General features: G+C 48.2%; 1 protein-coding gene across 1 annotated transcript in view; it reads right to left on the bottom strand.

Annotated features, from left to right (window-relative positions):
- Positions 1-10,404, bottom strand: part of ZNF274 (zinc finger protein 274) — a 33,432-nt gene extending 23,028 nt beyond the window's left edge. Inside the window, exons 1-4 of the mRNA XM_012473204.3 lie at positions 10,390-10,404; positions 10,003-10,075; positions 8,790-8,916; positions 7,559-7,654 (exon numbers count right to left, since the gene is read on the bottom strand). Of these exons, the coding sequence (XP_012328627.2) occupies positions 7,559-7,654; positions 8,790-8,916; positions 10,003-10,075; positions 10,390-10,394 (301 nt within the window). The 5' untranslated portion in view covers positions 10,395-10,404. The remainder of the gene's footprint in view (positions 1-7,558; positions 7,655-8,789; positions 8,917-10,002; positions 10,076-10,389) is intronic.
- Between the last annotated feature and the right edge of the window lie 9,092 nt (positions 10,405-19,496).

Below are 19,496 nucleotides of genomic sequence, written 5' to 3'. Positions count from 1 at the left end.
TGCCTGCCACCACGCCTGGCTAACTTTTTGTATTCTTAGTAGACGCAGGGTTTCTCTATGTTGGTCAGCCTGGTCTTGAATTTCCAACCTTGCCCGCCTTGGCCTCCCCAAGTGCTGGGATTACAGGCACGAGCCACCACACCCAGCTCCTTTATCATATTTTTAAATGAAGCTATTGACACATAGAGGCACAGTCCTGTAGTCCCAGCTACTCAGGAGGCTGAGGCAGGAGAATCGCTTGAACCCAGGAGGCAGAGGTTGCAGTGAGCCAGGATTGCACCATTGCAGTCCAGCAGCCTGGGTGACAGAGCAAGACTCTCCGAAAAAAAAAAAAAAGAAAAGAAAAAGAAGAAAGCAGATGCTGACCAAAAGAATGTGTAGTTGGACCTGTATATTCTGTGGGTTCCAGATCTGTGGATTCAACACACTCTGGATTGAAAATATTTGGAAAGGAAAAAAAAATGGAAGATGCGCCAAACAAGGAGGCTAAAGACCGTGATCCCAGCATGCTGAGAAAGTGACGGTGAGAGAGCTGCTCGAGGCCGGGAGCTCAATACCAGCCTGGGCAATGTGGTGACAAAAACGTCAGCCAGGCGTAGTGGCTCACACCTGTAGCCCCAGCTACTCAGAAAGCTAAGGCAGGAGGATCACTTGAGCCCAGGTGTTCAAGGTTGCAGTGAGCCATGATCATGCCACTCCGTATCAGCCTGGGTGACAAAGTAAGACCTTGACTCAAAAATATATATAAAGGATTGTTGCGAATGTACTGAACAAGTGTAAACATTTTTTCCTTGTCACTATTCCCTAAACAGTGCAGTATAACAACTACTTACACAGCATTCACATTGTATTAGGTATTGTAAGTAATCTAGAGATGACTTCAACTATAAGGAAGAATGTGAGTAGGTCACATGCAAAAGCTACACTATTCTACATTGGGGACTTGAGCATCAGTGGATTTTGTTATGTGCAGGACACGTCCGACTTTACATACAAAATATGTCAAACAGTCACCTACGAGAAATTTTGGTGGTTTATTCTTTCATCCCTCTCAGCCAATTACCTAGTCTCAATGAATCCAGCTATGAATCATGCACACCCGATTCTCCCCAACTGTACTGTTACTCTCAGGCAGTTAGTACACATATCACAGGTGTTAGCAGGTGTAACTGTGGACTCTGTCCGACTCCAATCTGTGACATACCACAACTCTTTCTCCACAAGCCACCTGGAGTGAGCTGTGAAAAGCAATGTCACATCCCTTCATTTTACCAGCTCCTAGTCCACTAGGCTTGAAGTGCCCCTCAAAGTGGCAAGCTCTTTCCCATCTCACAGTTGCCCCAAATGGCATCTCCATGCCTAGAAGCTCGCTTGACCACCACTCCTGTATGTCCACAGGCTTATTTTCCTTCAGGAATTGGCTTCAATCTCACCCTTGCAGTTTCCCCTAACTAGGTCTTCTACAGGAATTGCCCACTGCTTCCCCTCTTTATACCAGGGGCTTTTCCTTCTCAGTACATTTACCATTGTATCTGGGTAACACGTTTGTAAAAGGCCATCATTGTTTAGACTATTAAGTCAAAGACAGTAGTAATTATGTAAGTGCTTTGGTTTATCACATAAGTTTTTAGTAAGTATACTGCATGGGACATAAAAGGCCCTCCTTAAACATCTGTGAGGTGAGAGAAGGAAAAGAGGAAGGTATATTCTAAAAAAAAAAAAAAAAAAAAGGAAAAAATGAAACCTGCAACAGTAACTCCTGCCGAGGCTCCCCTCATGTGGCCTCTGACTTTGGGACTTCACCCTAAATCTGTCACCTGTGGAGCCAACTCTCCCAAGACTTACGGTACCCATGGTACCCGAGACATCAGCCAGATTTAGGGTACTCCTACACCATCCAGAAGTGCATGGCCTGGAGGTCTGCCCATTCAGGACACGGGTCCTGAGCTCCAAAAAGGATGAAACACAGACTTATCACAGCCTGAGTAATCCAGAGACATAAAGACCAAACAGAAGATCAGGAGGCTGGGCCAGGCGCAGTGGCTCACGCCTGTAATCCCAGCACTTTGAGAGGCCAAGGGGGGCAGATCACAAGGTCAAGTGATGGAGACCATCCTGGCCAACATGGTGAAACCCCGCCTCTACTAAGAATACAAAATATTAGCTGGGTTTGGTGGTGGGCAGCTGTAATCCCCAGTACTCAGGAGGCTGAGGCAGGAGAATCACTCGAACCTGGGAGGGAGAGATTGCAGTGAGCTGAGATCACGCCACTGCACTCCAGTCTGGCAACAGGGCTAGACTCCGTGGCAAAAAAAACAAAAACAAAAAACAAACTAGGAGGCTGAATCAAGGGGAGCAACCAAGGGGCACAGAAACTACTGCAGGCAAATACAAGCACTTGCACTGCTGGGGACCTTGCAGGTGAAATCCTTCAGTGACCTCTTTAGCTAACAAAGATTTTCAGTGACAGGAATGGAAGGAAGAACTTTGAATGTGGAAACGCAAAACAAAATATTAGTGCTGATCCAGGAAGTTGAAATATTAAGAAATCAGAAACAGGGCCCAGAAAAAGGTTGGGAGTAGGGAAGAGTCACAGAGACTCTAGCCCTCTATTCTGTGGCAAACGGGTCATCACCAAAGATGGGGGGTCAGGTGCAGATTTCACAGCTCCACACTGCCAGCAGTGGCAGTGCTGATGCCACTTGCATCCCAGCACAGAAAACAAAAAGAAGGGAAAGCATCCAGTGTCCTCTGCATTCAGCACACTGACAGAAGAGCTGAGAAAGCAGACACACAAAGAAAACCACCTCCCTGACATAACTTATGAATACTGACACAAACATCCTTTAAAAAGTCAATACTCCAGCAGCACATCACGAGAGCACTTCTATGTCTACTGTACTCTTAAGTTAACTGCTCGATGGAGAAGAATCATGTGATCACTTTAGTAAGCTCTGGAGGGAGATAATACTGAGTTTCATTCATTAGAAAAGACAGGATGGGCCAGGTGCAGTGGCTCTCACACCTGTAATCTGAGCACTTTGGGAGGCCAAGGCAGGAAGATCACGAGATCAAGAGATGAAGACCATCCTGGCTAACACGGTAAAACCCGTCTCTACTAAAAATACAAAAACAAAAAAGATTTAGCTGGGTGTGGTGGCACAGACCTGTAGTCCCAGCTACTTGAGAGGTTGAGGCAGGAGAATTGCCTGAAGCCAGGAGGCAGGGGTTGCAGTGAGCCAAGATCGCACCACTGCACTCCAGCCTGGCCAACAGAGACTCTGTCTTAAAACGTAGAAATATTTCCATTTAAGTCAGAGACTAGACACCTACTCTTTACACTATGAGCTTCACACTATTTTGGAAGTACTGACCATGATGAATACATGATGTAACACAACTATTACAAATGATATAAGAAGCCAGACACCGTGGCTCGTCTCTGTAATCCCTGCACTTTGGGAGACCGAGGCGGGTCGACTGCCTGAGCTCAGGAGTTCAAGTCCAGCCTGTGCAATGTGGCAAAACTCTGTCTCTAATAAAATACAAAAAATTAGCAAGACATGGTGGCACATGACTATTGTCCCAGCTACTCAGGAGGCAGAGGTTGCAGTGAGCCAAGATCGCACCACTGCACTCCAGTCTGGGCAACAAATTAAGACTCCATCTCAAAAAAAAAAAAATGGTAACAGAATTTAAGAGCATGACTGATTCATCTGGAATAATGATGCAACACCATGAAGAAGGATTAACCTGATCAGATAACAGTAACAATGGAAACCTAATTAAATGTAATACACAATCCCCAACTGGATTTTCTCAATGAACAGTGACAAGCTGATGGTAAGTGTTCATCTGGAGAAATACATGGCTAAAGCCAGCTAAGATTTTTTTTTTTATTAACAAGGGGAACTACTATATATCAAAATACGGTAACATGGCATTTACTCAGAGACAGAAAAGATCAAGGGAGAGTCCAGAGAGGCCTGTAAATAAAGATGGTGATTTAGTCCATGACAAATACGTTGTTTCCAATAAGCAGAGAATGAACTCCACCCATATATAAAGGGAAATTCTGGATAAACTGAAACGACAAACACTTAAGTGCTGCAATCCCAGCACTTTAAAAGTGTTAGGCAGGAGGACTGCTTGAGCACAGCAGTTCAAGGTATATAACAAATACCACAACAGAAATAAAGATATATTTGAAAAGAAAAAAAAAACTTGAAATTATAAAACTTCTGTACAGAGACGACATAAAGGTAGACAATACATGGTCTGGAATATGACATTTCAATATTAATATGCAGAACATATAAAATTCCCACAAATAAGAAAAAAATGGGAAAATCTATAAACTCACAAAAGAAAAAATACAAACAGGCCATAGATTTATAAACTATGTCCAACCTGGTCCATTGTGAGGACAATGTGAACTAAACTAACACAATATATTTAGCCCATGAGATCTGCAAACCTTAAAAAGACCATTACAAATTGCTGTCGATGAAGAAAAAGAGCTGTCATGTACTTCAGCAACTATATGTATTCTGAAGGATTTTTTTTTTGAGACAGGATCTCACTGCCAACCAGACTGGAGTGCAATGGCATAATAATAGCCTACCATAACCTCAAACTCCTAGCCTGAAGCAATCCTCCTGCCTTGGACTCCCAAATTGCTGGGATTAAAGGCCTAAGTCCCCATGCCTGGCCTATTTTAAAAGATTTCATTCGGTGGCTCACACCTGTAATCCCAGCACTTTGGGAGGCCAAGGCGGGTGGATCACCTGAGGTCAGGAGTTTGAGACCAGCCTGACCAACATGGAGAAACCCCGTCTCTACTAAAAATACAAAATTAGCCAGGTGTGGTGGCACATGCCTGTAATCCCAGCTACACAGGAGGCTGAGGCAGGAGAATCGCTTGAACCCGGGAGGTGGAGGTTGCGGTTAGCCGGGACTGCGCCACTACACTCCAGCCTGGGCAACAAGAGTGAAACTCCACCTCAAAAAAAAAAAAAAAACATAAGATTTTATTTATATATATATTTTTTGAGATGGAGTCTCGCTCTGTCACACAGTGGCACTATCTCTGCTCACTGCCACCTCTGCCTCCCAGGTTCAAGCGATTCTCCTGCCTCAGTCTCCCAAAGAGCTGGGATTACAGGCGCCCACTACCGCACCTGGCTAATTTTTGTATTTTTAGTAGTAATGAGGTTTCACCATGTTGGCCAGGCTGGTCTTGAACTCCTGACCCCAAATGATTCGCCCGCCTCAGCCTCCCAAAGTGCTGGGATTACAAGCATGAGTCACCACACCTGGCCTATTTTTTTTTTTTTTATAGAGACAGGTCTCAAACATCCTCCCACCTCAGCCTCCCAAAGTTCCAGGATTACAGTGTGAGCCACTGTGTCTGGCCTTAAAGGATTTGAGATGGCAATATGTCACTACCAGATTTTTAGCTTACAACATGGGTTGATCCTGAAGTTCCAGTTTTAGAAATCCAACCTACAGAAAAACCAACTTGTTCGTACAAAAAAAAAGTATGCAAGGAAGTTTTCTGCAATAATGTTAACGTCCATCCAAAGAAGAGAAACCAAATGTGGACCACACTGAAGCTGTTAAGAACAAAGCAGAGGTCGAGCACAGTGGCTCATGCCTATAATCCCAGGACGCTGGGAGGCCAAGATGGGCTAATCACTTTAGGTCAGGAGTTCAAGACCAGCCTGGCCATATGGTGAAATTGTCTCTATTAAAAATACAAAAATTAGCCGGGCGCGGTGGCTCACACCTGTAATCCCAGCACTTTGGGAGGCTGAGGCGGGTGGATCACGAGGTCAAGAGATTGAGACCACCCTGGTCAACATGGTGAAACCCCGTCTCTACTAAAAATACAAAAAATTAGCTGGGCATGGTGGCGCGTGCCTGTAATCCCAGCTACTCAGGAGGCTGACGCAGGAGAATTGCCTGAACCCAGGAGGCGGAGGTTGCGGTGAGCCGAGATCGCGCCATTGCACTCCAGCTTGGGTAACAAGAGCGAAACTCCGTCTCAAAAAAAAAAATTAGCCTGGTGTCATTGTGCATACCTGTAATCCCAGTTACTGGGGAGGCTGAGGCTGGAGAATTACTTGAACCCGGGAGGCAAAGGTTGCAGTGAGTCAAGATCACACCACTGCACTCCAGACTGAGCAAGAGTGAGACTCCATCTCAAAAAATAAATAAAGTGGCCGGGCATGGTGGCTCACGCCTGTAATCCCAACAATTTGGGAGGCTGAGGCAGGTGGATCACTTGAGGTCAGGAGTTCGAAACCAGCCTCTCCAACATGGCGAAACCCCGTCTCTACCAAAAATACAAAATTAGCCGGGCATGGTGGTGCATGCCTGTAATCCCAGCTACTCGGGAGGCTGAGGCAGGAGAATCACTTGAGCCTGGCAAGCAGAGGTTGTAGTGAGCCAAGATCGTGCCACTGCACTCCAGCCTGGGCAACAAGAGCAAAACTCCACCTCAAAATAAGTAAATAAATAAACAAAGTGTCCAGGAGAAGTACAAATAAATAAATTAATAAATAAAGTGGACTGGCAGACATGGTGGCTCATGCCTGTAATCCTAGCACTCTGGGAAGCTGAGGTGGGTAGATCACTTCAGCTCAGGAGTTTGAAATCAGCCTGGGCAACATAGCGAATCACCATCTCTACCCAAAAAAAAAGAATTTAATGGATGTGGTGGTGCATGCCTGTACTTCCAGCTACTTGGAAGGCTGAAGTAGGAGGACAGCTTGAGTCCAGGAGGCAGAGGGTACAGTGAGTGAGATCATGTCACTGCACTCCAGCCTCGGTGACAGAGTGAGACCCTGTCTGTATTATAACACCCTCAAAATGTGTACATGTATTCACATACATTAACATAAGCCTATATAGGGAAGTCTGGCTAGAAATACACACCAGAAGGGCCGGGCGCGGTGGCTCAAGCCTGTAATCCCAGTACTTTGGGAGGCCGAGGTGGGTGGATCACGAGGTCAAGAGATCGAGACCATCCTGGTCAACGTGGTGAAACCCCGTCTCTACTAAAAATACAAAAAATCAGCTGGGCATGGTGGCGCGTGCCTGTAATCCCAGCTACTCAGGAGGCTGAGGCAGGAGAATTGCCTGAACCCAGGAGGCAGAGGTTGCGGTGAGCCGAGATCACACCATTGCACTCCAGCTTGGGTAACAACAGCGAAACTCCGTCTCAAAAAAAAAAAAAAAAAAAAAGAAATACACACCAGAGTTACCAGTGATTACATGAGGGTAGGGTAGAAGACCATGAGTGTAACAGACTAAGGGAACCCCTACTGTCAACACACGTATCACCTGCTACCAGCAACAAGTTCACTTTCAACCAAGCAGGACACTGCTGACTCTGCGGCCAGAGAGAAACTTAGTTTGGTTCCGTCTGTCTGCAACTGCTCATCACAGCACCCCACCTGGGGTATCCCGCTGTCTACCGCTTCTCTAAGATATCAGTCCCTGACTAATCGGTTGGCCCCGTCCCTGTCGGGGCTTTCCCATGTCTGGTTCTCACCTGGAATGGTGTCTTGAGGAATTCCTTTCTCCACTGGCCAGAAATCTTCTGCCTCCTCTAACTGAGATACCACATCTGGTTTGGAAAGCTGATGTTCTGCTCAAAGGAAAAGAGACAGGGCTTGGGGGGCGGGGTCTGTGGTTGGGAGAAAATGCTATCCTATGACAGCACAAAGCCGTCTCCACCTTCTCCCCTGCATGACATGACTTCTGGCCTAGAGTGGTGAATCCAACTCCATCCATCCATGTTATTGGCTTTCCTAGACTCTTTTGACAAGCAGCTGAGGGGCCCAGTTCTGGTCAGCCCGATACAAAGGGAGATGAGGGAGATGGGTCAGCTGGGGGACATTCTGGGAAAGCTTTTGCTTTCTGGTTAAACATGACAGCTGTGAAAGAGAGCTGGCCAGAGCTACCCCTGCTCTTCTTTTTTGCCTTGAACACAGATGCAATGCTTGGAGCCACAGTCGTGCAACGATTTGGGGGAACAAAGAAAGGTTCACAATAACCACGGACAGAAGGGACAGGCTTTTTTTTTTTTTCTTTTTTTTCAAGATGGAGTCTTGCTTGGTTGCCCAGGCTGGAGTGTTGTGATGCTATCTCAGCTCACTGCAACCTCCTCCACGTCCCAGGTTCAAGCAATTCTCCTGGCTCGGTCTCCTGAGTAGCTGGAGCACCTGGCTAATTTTCGTATTTTTAGTAAAGATGGGGTTTCACCATGTTGGCCAGGCCGATCTAGAACTCCTGACCTCAACTGATCTGCCTACCTTGGCCTCCCAAAGTGCCAGGATTACAGGCGTGAGCCACCATGCCCGGCCAGGACAGGCTCTTTGATGCCACACCAAAGCTGCTGGACACTGGCATCAAATTATCTGGAATTTTTGTGGGTTTTCTTCTTTTGTTTTTTTAATAAAGATAGGCTGTATGTTGTCCACACTGGACGCAAACTCCTGGGCTCACGCAACCCTCCTGCCCACGTCTCCTGAAGGGAGCCACCATGCCTGGCGAGAACTCTTGTCACAAACACAATAAGCATCCACCACTGCAGCTGAAAACATACTGGACAGACCCACCTCCCCGGTATTCAGGAGCTCTGAGGGATTAACTAGGCGACGCCTCAGAAGTCATATTGAAAAGCTGCCCCTGCAGCCTGAGCCCAAGCAGACACGCACGTTAGAGGTGCTACATTTGTGCTACAGAGCACAGATCTTTATTGACCTGGAGGCCAGCCTTACCCACTGAGACCAGGTTCCTGTAGTTCTCCAGCATCACTTCCCTGTACAGGGACTTCTGTTTGAGGTCCAGCAGTCCCCACTCTTCCGGGTTAAAACCCAGTGTTACATCTTCAAAGGTCACTGGTTCCTAAAATCCAGATTCTTGTTCAGCCACAGGCCATCCTCATCCACAGCAAAAGAAAGACAGGGCAGGCTGACCAGGCCAGTGAAAGCACAGAATGGTCTACAAGGTGACCCAAGGGCATTCTGAACTCATATCCTGAGTTCCTGTCTTTGTCTGAAACCCCAAGCAAATCCAAGCTTGACTCTATTCAGGTTACAGTAATGAGAGCAACACATGAGACCTCCGTAGCATATGAAAACCTATCTTTTTTTTTTTTTTACCCCCTGGGTGAGTCCTGAATGGGACGTCCAAGACTCAATCAATTTCTTATTCATTTGAAAATTCTGAGTTTGAGAGTGGTTTGTATGCCTCCTAGGGAATTCTCTGAGCTGCACCATCACACCCAAGCCTTCAGCCCCCACCCAGGGCTCTGCTGCTTCTATCTCCTTCACAGGTCAGGGATCCATCCTCACCTGTCTTTTTACTTGTAATTGAACTCAGCGGCTCTCACCTCTTTCTTGATGCCAATTTACCTGCTGAAATCTAAACAGAAGCCTGATCCCTGCATAGATCTGTCAATTACTCTTTGGCAGGCCAAGGCGGGCGGATCAGGAGGTCAGGAGTTCGAGAACAGCCTGACCAACATGGTGAAACCCCGTCTATACTAAAAACACAAAAATTAGCCGGACGTGGTTGCGCGCGCCTGTAATCCCAGTTACTCAGGAGGCTGAGGCAGGAGAGTCGCTTGAACCCAAGAGGCGGAGGTTGCAGTCAGCCAAAATCGCGCCACTGGACTCCAGCCTGGGCGACAGAGGGAGACTCCATCTCAAAAACAAAAAAAACATAAAAAGTCCGGTCAATTCCTCTTCCCAGTATAAAGGATACAAGGAAGAACCTCAACGTGGCCTTCAGAAACCCCCGCCTAGTCTCTGTTCTAACCACACCCTTGGAAAGCCAAGCCACCTGCGGTTCCACCGTCACGCAGGGTCTCACACACAACCGGTCCGTACCCCTCCCCGAAGGGATCTGGGGCATGTGGGCATCCCACCACCATCCGCACCCCTCCAGCTGCGGCAGCGGACTCAAAAGCCTCAGGAAGCCTCTACTCACACAGGACCAGACCGTCGGAAGCCTTGAGGCCATAGTTTCCTCCTTCTCAATGTGTCTGGTGGAGTGCAGAGTCCTGAGGAAACCGAAGTTGGGAGGGGAGGGACAGGCGTAAGAGCTCCGCAGGGGAGCTACCCTTGCTCCGCCCGGGAACGGCGCCCTCAGCGGGAAATGACAAGTCCACCGCCCAGAGTGAGTCACAGGACTCCCACAGGACTGGACAGAACCAGTTTTCCCCTCCCCGACAGGACACCAAACCAGCCTCCTCCGTCCCACACACCGGAGGGGATCGGCACCCCGGCCCAGACCCCACGCTCCCGTAGGCGATGTGTTCTCTCCACCCCGGCGCCCCGAAAGCACTGCTTTCCCTCGGGGTTCCGGGTCACCGACCCCATCCCACGGAGCGGCGGGAGGACGGCAGACACGGCCAGCTCCGGGTAGCCAACCTCTGCGGGAAATGCAAAGAGGCCGCGCTCGCCCCCAGCGAACCGTTCCGGAGCCGCCCAGCGCAGCCCCAAACCGACGCAGGTTTCGCGCGGCACTCACCCGGCGCGCGCCGCACAATGGCGCCCGTCGGCCTGCGGCGAAGTGCGTCAGCGCGCCGTCCCGGACTACAACTCCCAGACGCCCCCGCGGCTCGCCTGCTCGCCTCACCCGGCGGCGGCCATCTTGACCGGTCGGTTCTGGGCGGCAGGCGAAGCCGGGGACTGCAGGAGGTCACTCGTCGATGTCCCTCGGCAGTCCAGCTCGGCATGGGGAGACCTTTGGTGAGGGACGGCAGCCCGCAGGGCCTCACACCAATGTATGGCGACCCGGGCTGGGGAGTGTCATGCCTCCCCAAGAAGAAAACCACTCCTGGGGCAGAGCAGAAACTGGAGCTAGGAAAGGAGCGGCACAGGGGTTAGGCCGGAAGTGCCGGAGTGGGTGATGCTTGGTTGGTGGTGGGGGCGGGATTTATTATGACGTCCCTTGGAAGAGGAAGGGCGGGTAGGACCGGAAGTGCATGGGGCGGGCCTAACTGGCTGCTCCTCTCAGTGGAGGGGCGGGGACAGGGAGGGCGGGGAGAATGCAGGAGGCGGGGCGAATGCAGGAGGCGGGGCGAATGCAGGAGGCTGGGCTAGGGCCCACGCCACTTTTGGGGAGAGGGAGCGGCGATTGGAGGACGGAAGTCGCGGGGGGAGTGGGGAGAGGTGCTGAAGTTCCGCCAATTTTAAAGGGGTGAAAGAAGGGGCAAGACTCAGAGAGCCGGAAGTGTACAGGAGTTGGGACTGACGGCACCGAGGTTTCTGGCAGATGGATCATGCCCGGAAGTGAGGGTGGGCGGGGCCAAGCATCCACTCAAGGTCAGGGAGGGGCGGGAAACTCGGAGGACTGATGGGAACGTGGCTAAACGTCCACCCTAGTTCTGGAAAGATGATCAGGGCTAACTGTACCCCAGGCATCGGGGAGGAGGAGCAGGATCCTCTGCCCAGTATCCTCCTGTGGTCCACTTTGCTGCTGGAAGCTGAGGTGCTCATGTCTAGGGACAGGAAACCGAAGTCTGTGTGCCGCCCTTCCTTGGGCCCCGGGGTGCTCTCATCTTCTTTAGGAGCTCAGGACAAGGAAGTATTCTCTTGGCGTCCCTCAGGGAGCTACATCTGGTGTTTTCTCATCTTCCTTAGGTCCCAGGTCCTGATACGTTCTTGTCTTCCTTGGGGCCTGGGGGCTCTGATGATCTCTCCTCTTGGGGCTCAGGGCCCTGTGTACTCTTTATTGGTATTTCCTGACAGGTCTCAGCAGCCCTCTACCTCCCTCTGGTGGTCTGTTCACTGCCTGCTAAACTTGCTCCACTGGTTTTTCTTTTGGTCACTGTGGAGTATCCAATCTCAGGGTACACATTATCTTAATTGCTGTTGCTGTTAGTGTGTTGATTTTTGTATAGGAGTATTTACTCAGAGACTGTACGGATATCTTTTAGTCTAATATTTCCTTGGATTTTTCTTGTCTATTATAGATAGAACACCCAATTCATTCCCCAATGAGTAATTTGATATCTTCCTTTTCCATATTTGAACTTAAAAAAATTAACATTGTATAGTCCTAGCTACTATGACAGAGCTATGTTAAGTAGTCATGTTTACTAATAGTCTTGTTTTCTTGTTTTGTTTTGGATTTGAATAGGGATACGTCTAATCCTTCATCCTCAAATTTGATGGAGGCCCTTAATCTCAAGGAAGCAAGCCCCTTGGAAATTCTTTTTTTTTTTTTCCTTGAGACAGGGTCTTGCTCTGTCGCCCCAGCTGGAATGCAGTAGTGCAATCACGGCTCACTGCAGCCTCCACCTCCTGGGCCCAAGGTATCCTCCCACCTCAGCCTCTCAAATAGCTGGGACTCCAGGTGCACGCCACCATACCTGGCTAACTTTTGTATTTTCAGTGGGGTGGGGAGACAGAGTTTTGCTATGTCACCCAAGTTGGAGTGCAGTGGCACGATCTTGGCTCACTGCAACCTCTGCCTCCCGGGTTCAAGCAATTCTCCTGCCTGAGCTGCCCGAGTAGCTGGGACTACAGGCATGCACCACCATACCTGGCTAATTTTTATATTTTTAATAGAGGCGGGGTTTCACCATGTTAGCCAGGCTTGTCTCAAACTCCTGACCTCAGGTAATCTGCCTGCCTCAGTCTCCCAAAGTGCTGGCATTACAGGCATGAGCCACCGCACCCGGCCACTTTTGTATTTTTTCTAGAGACAAAAACCTTACCATGTTGCCCAGGCCGGTGGAAATTCTTGTAATGATTTTTTTCTATTTATATGTTACTGGATAAAACATGATTTTTGGTTAAAAGTATTTGTTTTTGGCCGGGAATACATATATCTTGGATATATACATATATATCCGAATCCTATGCATAGTCAGGCATAGGTTTATTGAGATGCTGAGTTATTGAAATATATTAATATTCTTCCATATGCTTTTTTTTTTTCTTGAGACAGTTTTGCTCCTGTTGCCCAGGCTGGAGTACAGTGGTATGATCTTGGCTCACTGCAACCTCCGCCTCCCATGTTCAAGCAGTTCTCCCTCAGTCTCCCTAGTAGCTGGGATTGCAGGTGGATGCCACGACGCCCAGCTAATTTTTGTATTTTTAGTAGAGATGGGTTTCACCGTGTTGGTCAGGCTTGTTTCGAACTCCTGACCTCAGGTGATCCGCCCTTTTCAGCCTCCCAAAGTGCTGGGATTACAGGCATGACCCACTGCGTCCAGCCCCATATGCTTTTTTTAATTAACGGTCTACTGTTGTTTTAAATTAAACATATGGCTAAGATAAAATATGTAAAGCTGTAAGTTGGCTGAAACCATTATGACAGCTGGTAGTGTTCAAGTGAGTCTTAAACCAGCTGTGCAACTGAATCATGGACCCGGGATTTGATCTCCACTCATCATTCTCTGTCTCTGTTTCATCACACAGAGCATCTCAAATTGCTCCATGTAAAAGGCGACACATTTTAAAATCATTTTTAGAAAGAAGAAAAATGTATACTCCAAGAATGTTATGAAGTTGTCAGGAAAAAAAAAAAGAAAATGTGTCATTTTATCTTTGGAACGTGAGCATTCAGGACACCTGTCTGAACTCCTTGGAGCTTGGGAACTTAAAGTTAGAGAGGTATGGATAAATTAATATGCATTTGGACCATAAGTTATTAATATCATAGCTTTTTTCCCAGAAAAGAGGTTCTTTGGTTACTGCTGCTCATTCATTCTTTGACCGTTTCCCCCAACATGAAATGTAAGCTCACCATCAAGATAATCCACACTGGACATAGCACATGGGGGAAAGGCTGAGAATCTGGGCTCTGAGCAGAGGCTGATCACAAGCAACCTCCAGAAAACGGCTTGCCTCAAATAGGAATGCAGGAAGTCCACAGAATGCAGGACAAACCAGTGAGGCAGTTTTGCATGCCTTTGCACCCTGTGTCCGTTAAGGCATGTTAGGTTGGAAATAAATAAAAACCCAAATAACTAACACCATTTTTCACGAAGAAAACCTGCAAGTAGGTCTTCCCTGGTGCTGGTTAAGCTGCCCACTGAAGGCACAGAGAATGAGGCTCCCACCTTCCCTCTTGCTGTCCTTAGTGTGGGGCATCTTGTCCTCAGGCCAGGAGGATGTAGGCCAGGAACAAGCCGGCCACACACCTCCTGCTGGTCCTGCACACAACCCACCGCAGCATTTCTCTGCCTTAGGAAATAGACCTTCTCTGATGAGAACTGATTCTCATCCTTTTGCTGCTTTTTCTTGTTTACTCACTCTTCTGTTCAACAACCATGGAGGATACACTGATTGAAAAGGCAAGAAATCTTGTTCTCTGCAATGTTGAAAATCTTCCACATATTCTTGTTACTACAAATATGAGGCCAGGCTCATACCTATAATCCCAGCACTTTGGGAGGCCAAGGCAGGATGATCACTTGAGGTCAGGAGTTCAAGACCAGCCTGAGCAACATAGTGAAAACTCGTCTGAACTAAAAAAGCAGAAAACTTCGCTGAGTGTGGTGGTATACTCCTAGAGTCCTAGCCACTCAGGAGGCTGAAGTAGGAAGATCAAAAGCCAAGGAGGTTGAAGCTGCAGTGAGCCATGATTGTGCCACTGTACTCCAGCCTAGGCAATAGAACTTGACTTTGTCTCAATAAATAAATAAATATGATATGAAACAGATCTAAGTGCTATAACGATTGGGAAAGGAAACCTAAAAATGCATTTAACATTAACATCCTTTAAAACCCCAATTGAAAAATTGAAAAATTAGTATGATTACAGTAAGTCAGGCAGAATAAAAAAGATGGACAAATCAACACAAGAAAGCAGTGCACAGAATCTATACCTGCAACAAATATATTGAAAAGGAGATTCCTTCCACAGTAGAATCATACAAACATAAAATGTCTGAAATTAGTTTGCTGGGAAATGCAGGGGACCTATGTGAAGATAAGTTTTGGAAGAATTACAAGTAAACTTACATAAATGAAAATGCTTATCATGTTCGAGGACGGATGGCCAATGAGTAAAGTGTCCGTTATCCCACATTCATCACTAGATACAAAGAGCACACGGGGTTACAGCAGAGCCTGCTGGGAGGCTTGACCCTTGGACTTGGTGTTTCCCTCCTTCAGTGCGAGAGAAAGAACTGATTGCTATTCTTCATATAACAGATTGGCTTCAAACTCATCTTAAGGAGAAATGCCTGCAGAAATGACTAGTTCAGACATCTTCTTTACTTTCGCCAATAAAATTTAGACTTCAGAGCCATCAGTAGCATATCAGAGCTCTTTAGGGGCCATGGTGAGGGAATCATTTTGTGGTTCAGCAAGTTGGCACAATTTATTTTGAGTGGAGGTGTGTGATTAATTCTGGGCACCTGTTTTTACCCAGAGAGGACCCATGCCACACATTATGAAGGACAGAGAATGAGAGAGAGACAGCACCCACATCTGCATGGATCACTTGAGTCCACCACATCCCAGAGTGTGCTTCCACGTCACACCCTTGTACCTGTGGAATGTCTCCGTCGTTGCAGCCCCTTGGCTGTGCCTCTGAGGCTACTGGGCCGCTCCTTTTTTTTTTTTTTGAGACGGAGTTTCACTCTTGTTGCCCAGGCTGGAGTGCAATGGCGCGATCTCGGCTCACCACAACCTCCGCCTCCTGGGTTCAGGCAATTCTCCTGCCTCAGCCTCCCGAGTAGCTGGGACTACAGGCACGTGCCACCATGCCCAGCTACTTTTTGTATTTTTAGTAGAGACGGGGTTTCACCATGTTGACCAGGATGGTCTCGATCTCATGACCTCGTGATCCACCCGCCTCGGCCTCCCAAAGTGCTGGGATTACAGGCTTGAGCCACCGCAACCGCGCCCAGCCTGGGCCCCTCGTTCTTACTGCAGTGGCCTCTGCTCTGCATAGGATGTCTGCCGTCACAAGAAGTGTCTCTGAGTCGGGGCAGCAGGGTCCGTCCTGAGCCTGCTGAACCTAGTTACCTGTCATGGCTGCTTCTAGGAGTCCCCAAACTCTGACTCCCCAAACTGTGACTCAACATGACCAAACAGGAGACTTGAGAGCAGAAGCTGGTGGGGAGCAAGAAAGGGTTATCATGTAAGGTGTATTTCTGGCAGAAGTGACAATATACCACCATTTATTATCTTAAATTTCACTGACCAGGCACAGTGGCTCATGCCTGTAATCCCAACACTTTGGGAGGCTGAGACGGGTAGACTGCTTGAGGTCAGGAATTCGAGACCAGCCTGACCAACATGGCAAAACCAGTCTCTACTAAAAATACAAAAATGAGCCAGGTGTGGTGACACATGCCTGTAATCCCAGCTTCTTGGGAGGCTGAGACATGAGAATTGCTTGACCCCGGGAGGCAGAGGTTGCAGTGAGCTGAGATCACACCACTGACCACTGTACTCCAGCCTGGGTGACAAAGCAAGGCTCTGTCTTTTTTTTTTTTTTTTTTTTTTTCATTAATTCCAGGCTGGGCCCAGTGGCTCATGCCTGTAATCCCAACAGTGTGAGGCCAAGGTGGGAGGATCACTTTGAGCTCAAGAATTCAAGACCAGCTTGGGCAACATAGTTGCTCGTTTTTTGTGTGTGAAATTCCATCTCTACAAAAATAAACAAAACCCTAGCTGTGTGTGGTAGTATATACCTGTAATCCCAGGTACTTGGGAGGCTGAGATGGGAGGCTCACCTGAGCCTGGGAAGTTGAGGCCGTGATTGCACCACTACACTCCAGCCTGGGCAACAGAGCAAGAGACTCTGTCGCAGCAAAAATAAAAAATTAATTAAATTCAGATGCAAGGACTTCTAGGGCTGACTCCTGTGTATGAGCTGTAGCCAGGCACTGTCCATCCTTTAGCTCAGCCCTCCCCAGTGTATGGCCTTGGTTCTTTCTGAGGCACACATCTCTGCAGTCTTAAGATGGTGATTACAGTTCCAAATCTAGCATGTAGCCCTGCAACATTTGGCTGAAGAAGCTGGCATCAGGAAATGTGTTTGCTTTCTACTTACACTGTAACAAATTACCAAAACTTCGTGGCTTAAAAACAAATTTATTATCTCACAGCTCTGGTGGTTAGAAGTCCAAAATGGGTCTTACTGGGCTAAAATAAAGATGTCAGCAGGACTGTGGTCCTTCTGGAGGGTCTAGGAGAAAATTCATTTCTTTGCCTTTTCCAGCTTCTAGAGATTACCTACATTCCTTAGCTGTGGCCCCTTCCTCCATTTTTAAAACCAGCAGTGTAGCATCGTCAAACCTCTCATTCTACATCACATCATCTAGGCTGACTCCTGTCTCAAGTTATACAAAGATGTTTGATTAAATAGGGCCCACCCCAAGTAATCCAGAATAATCTCCCCATCTCAATAATCCATCCAAGCATGGTGGCTCATACCTGTAATCCCAACACTTTGGGAGGCTAAAACAGGAGGATCGCTTGAGCTGAGGAGTTCGAGACTGGTCTGGGCAATATAGCAAGACCCCATCTCAACAACAACAAAAATAGCTAGGTGTGGTGGCATGCATCTGTAGTCCCAGTTACTCAGGAAGCTGAGGCAGGAGTTGCTTGACCCCAGGAGTTCCAGGGTACAGTGAGCCATGATCACACCACTGCACTCCAGCCTGGATGACAGAGTGAGACCATGTCTCTAAAACAAACAAAAACAGGCCGGGCGTACTGGCTCACACCTGTAATCCCAGCACTTTGAGAGGCTGAAGTGGGCGTATCAGACTCCCAAAGTGCTAAGGTCAGGAGTTCAAGACCAGCCTGGTCAATATGGTGAAACCTCATGTCTACTTCAAATAGAAAAATGAGCTGGGCATGGTGGTACACACCTGTAGCCGCAGCTGCTTGGGAGGCTGAGGTAGGAGAATCCCTTGAACCTGGGAAGTGGAGGTTGCAGTGAGCGGAGATTGTGCCACTGCACTCCAGCCTGGGGGACAGAGCGAGACTCTTCAGTGTCCACTTTGCCGTGCGAAGGTAACGTGCAGGTTCCAGGGTTTGGAATGTGGAGGACTCTGAAGGAAAGGGGGCATTACTCTCCCTACCAAATGCAACATTTCCAGAAGACTTCTCTGTTGTTGACTGGCTCTGACCCTGTTAGCCAGGATTGACACATGCATCCATGTCCTGGCTGTGAGAAAAGCCGGAAAAGAGAACAGCTGGGTTTTGGCATCTGTAGAAGGTGCTGAACTCTGCTGTAATGAAGGTGGGTGGCACAGAAGTCTGCTTGGGAGGAGCCTATCTACCCCAGAGACCTCCCCTTACATTAAGTTATAAAGCCACAAACGAGATCTCGCAGGGGTGGCTCATGCTGGAAGTTTCTGGACTTGCTGCCAGCAGAGATCTGGAACTGAGGGCCAATAGCTCACACCTGCAATCCCAGCACTTTAGAAGGCTGAGGCAGGAGGATTACTTGAGGTCAGGAATTTGAGACCAGCCTGGGCAACATAGTGAGACTCTGTCTCTATCAAAAAAATTAAAAATTAGCTGGGCATGGTGACACGAGCCTGTAATCCCAGCTACTCAGGAGGCTTAGATGGGAGGATTTCTTGAGCCCGGGAGATTACGGCTGCAGTGAGTTAGGATCACACCACTGCACTCCAGCCTGGGCAAGAGGAAGTCCCTGTCTCTTAGGGAAAAAAAAAAGATCTGGAACTGAGTAAAGTTCCAACATCCAGGGAGCAGCTACCAGGACATGGGGACCCTGGCAGAGGACTGAATGGAGTGCTGGAAGGGAAAGATGCATTCCACTGAGGTAAGGGAGGAGTGTATAGCTCTCCCTTGGGCATAGGAGGGAAGCCAAAATTTCAAAACATTGTCAGAGAGAGAGAGAAAAGTCTTTGAAATTCATGTGTGAGAACTGTCCGCTCTCTCCTCCCCCAGAACACCCCAGATACCCTTTTGGGCAGCTGTGGGCAAAGCTGCCTCTCAATCTCGGCTTCAAGGGACGGCCCGCAGTAGGCCACGGCCCACTGGCCTCATTCTGTCTCCGTTTCTGCAGTGATTCATCCAGGGACTTGCAAGCACCCTGGTCCAAGCCAGTCAGTGCAAGGCACCCTCCTGTCCATGGCAAGTGTCAAAGCAATGAACATGAACGGGGAGTGAACCCCAGGATTTTGATTAAAGGTTAGGAGACTGTGTCAGGCCCTGATCGTTGCAGCCTGTCAATGTTGCCTTGTATAGAGACAGGGGCTACATTTGTATTTAATTAAAGATCTTCAAAGGGGAGATTATCCTTGATTGTGCATGTAAACGTTCAGGAGAGAGGCAGAGACAGATGTGACCACAGATACACAGAAAGTAGGTGATACGACCATGGAGGCAGAGACTGGAGGTGCGTAGCCACAAGTAAAAAAATGCCAGCAGGCTGGACGTGGTGGCTCAGGTCTGTAATCCCAGCACTTTGGAGGCCAAGGTGGGCAGATCACCTGAGGTCAGGAGTTTGAGAGCAGCCTGGCCAACATGGGG

Source organism: Aotus nancymaae, unplaced genomic scaffold (assembly GCF_030222135.1).
Source record: "Aotus nancymaae isolate 86718 unplaced genomic scaffold, 86718_ANA_hifiasm-v0.15.2.pri h1tg000069l, whole genome shotgun sequence".
In the NCBI taxonomy this organism is placed as follows: Eukaryota; Metazoa; Chordata; class Mammalia; order Primates; family Aotidae; genus Aotus; species Aotus nancymaae.
Note: the sequence above shows the minus strand (reverse complement) of the source record. Positions and strands in the feature narration are given on the sequence as shown.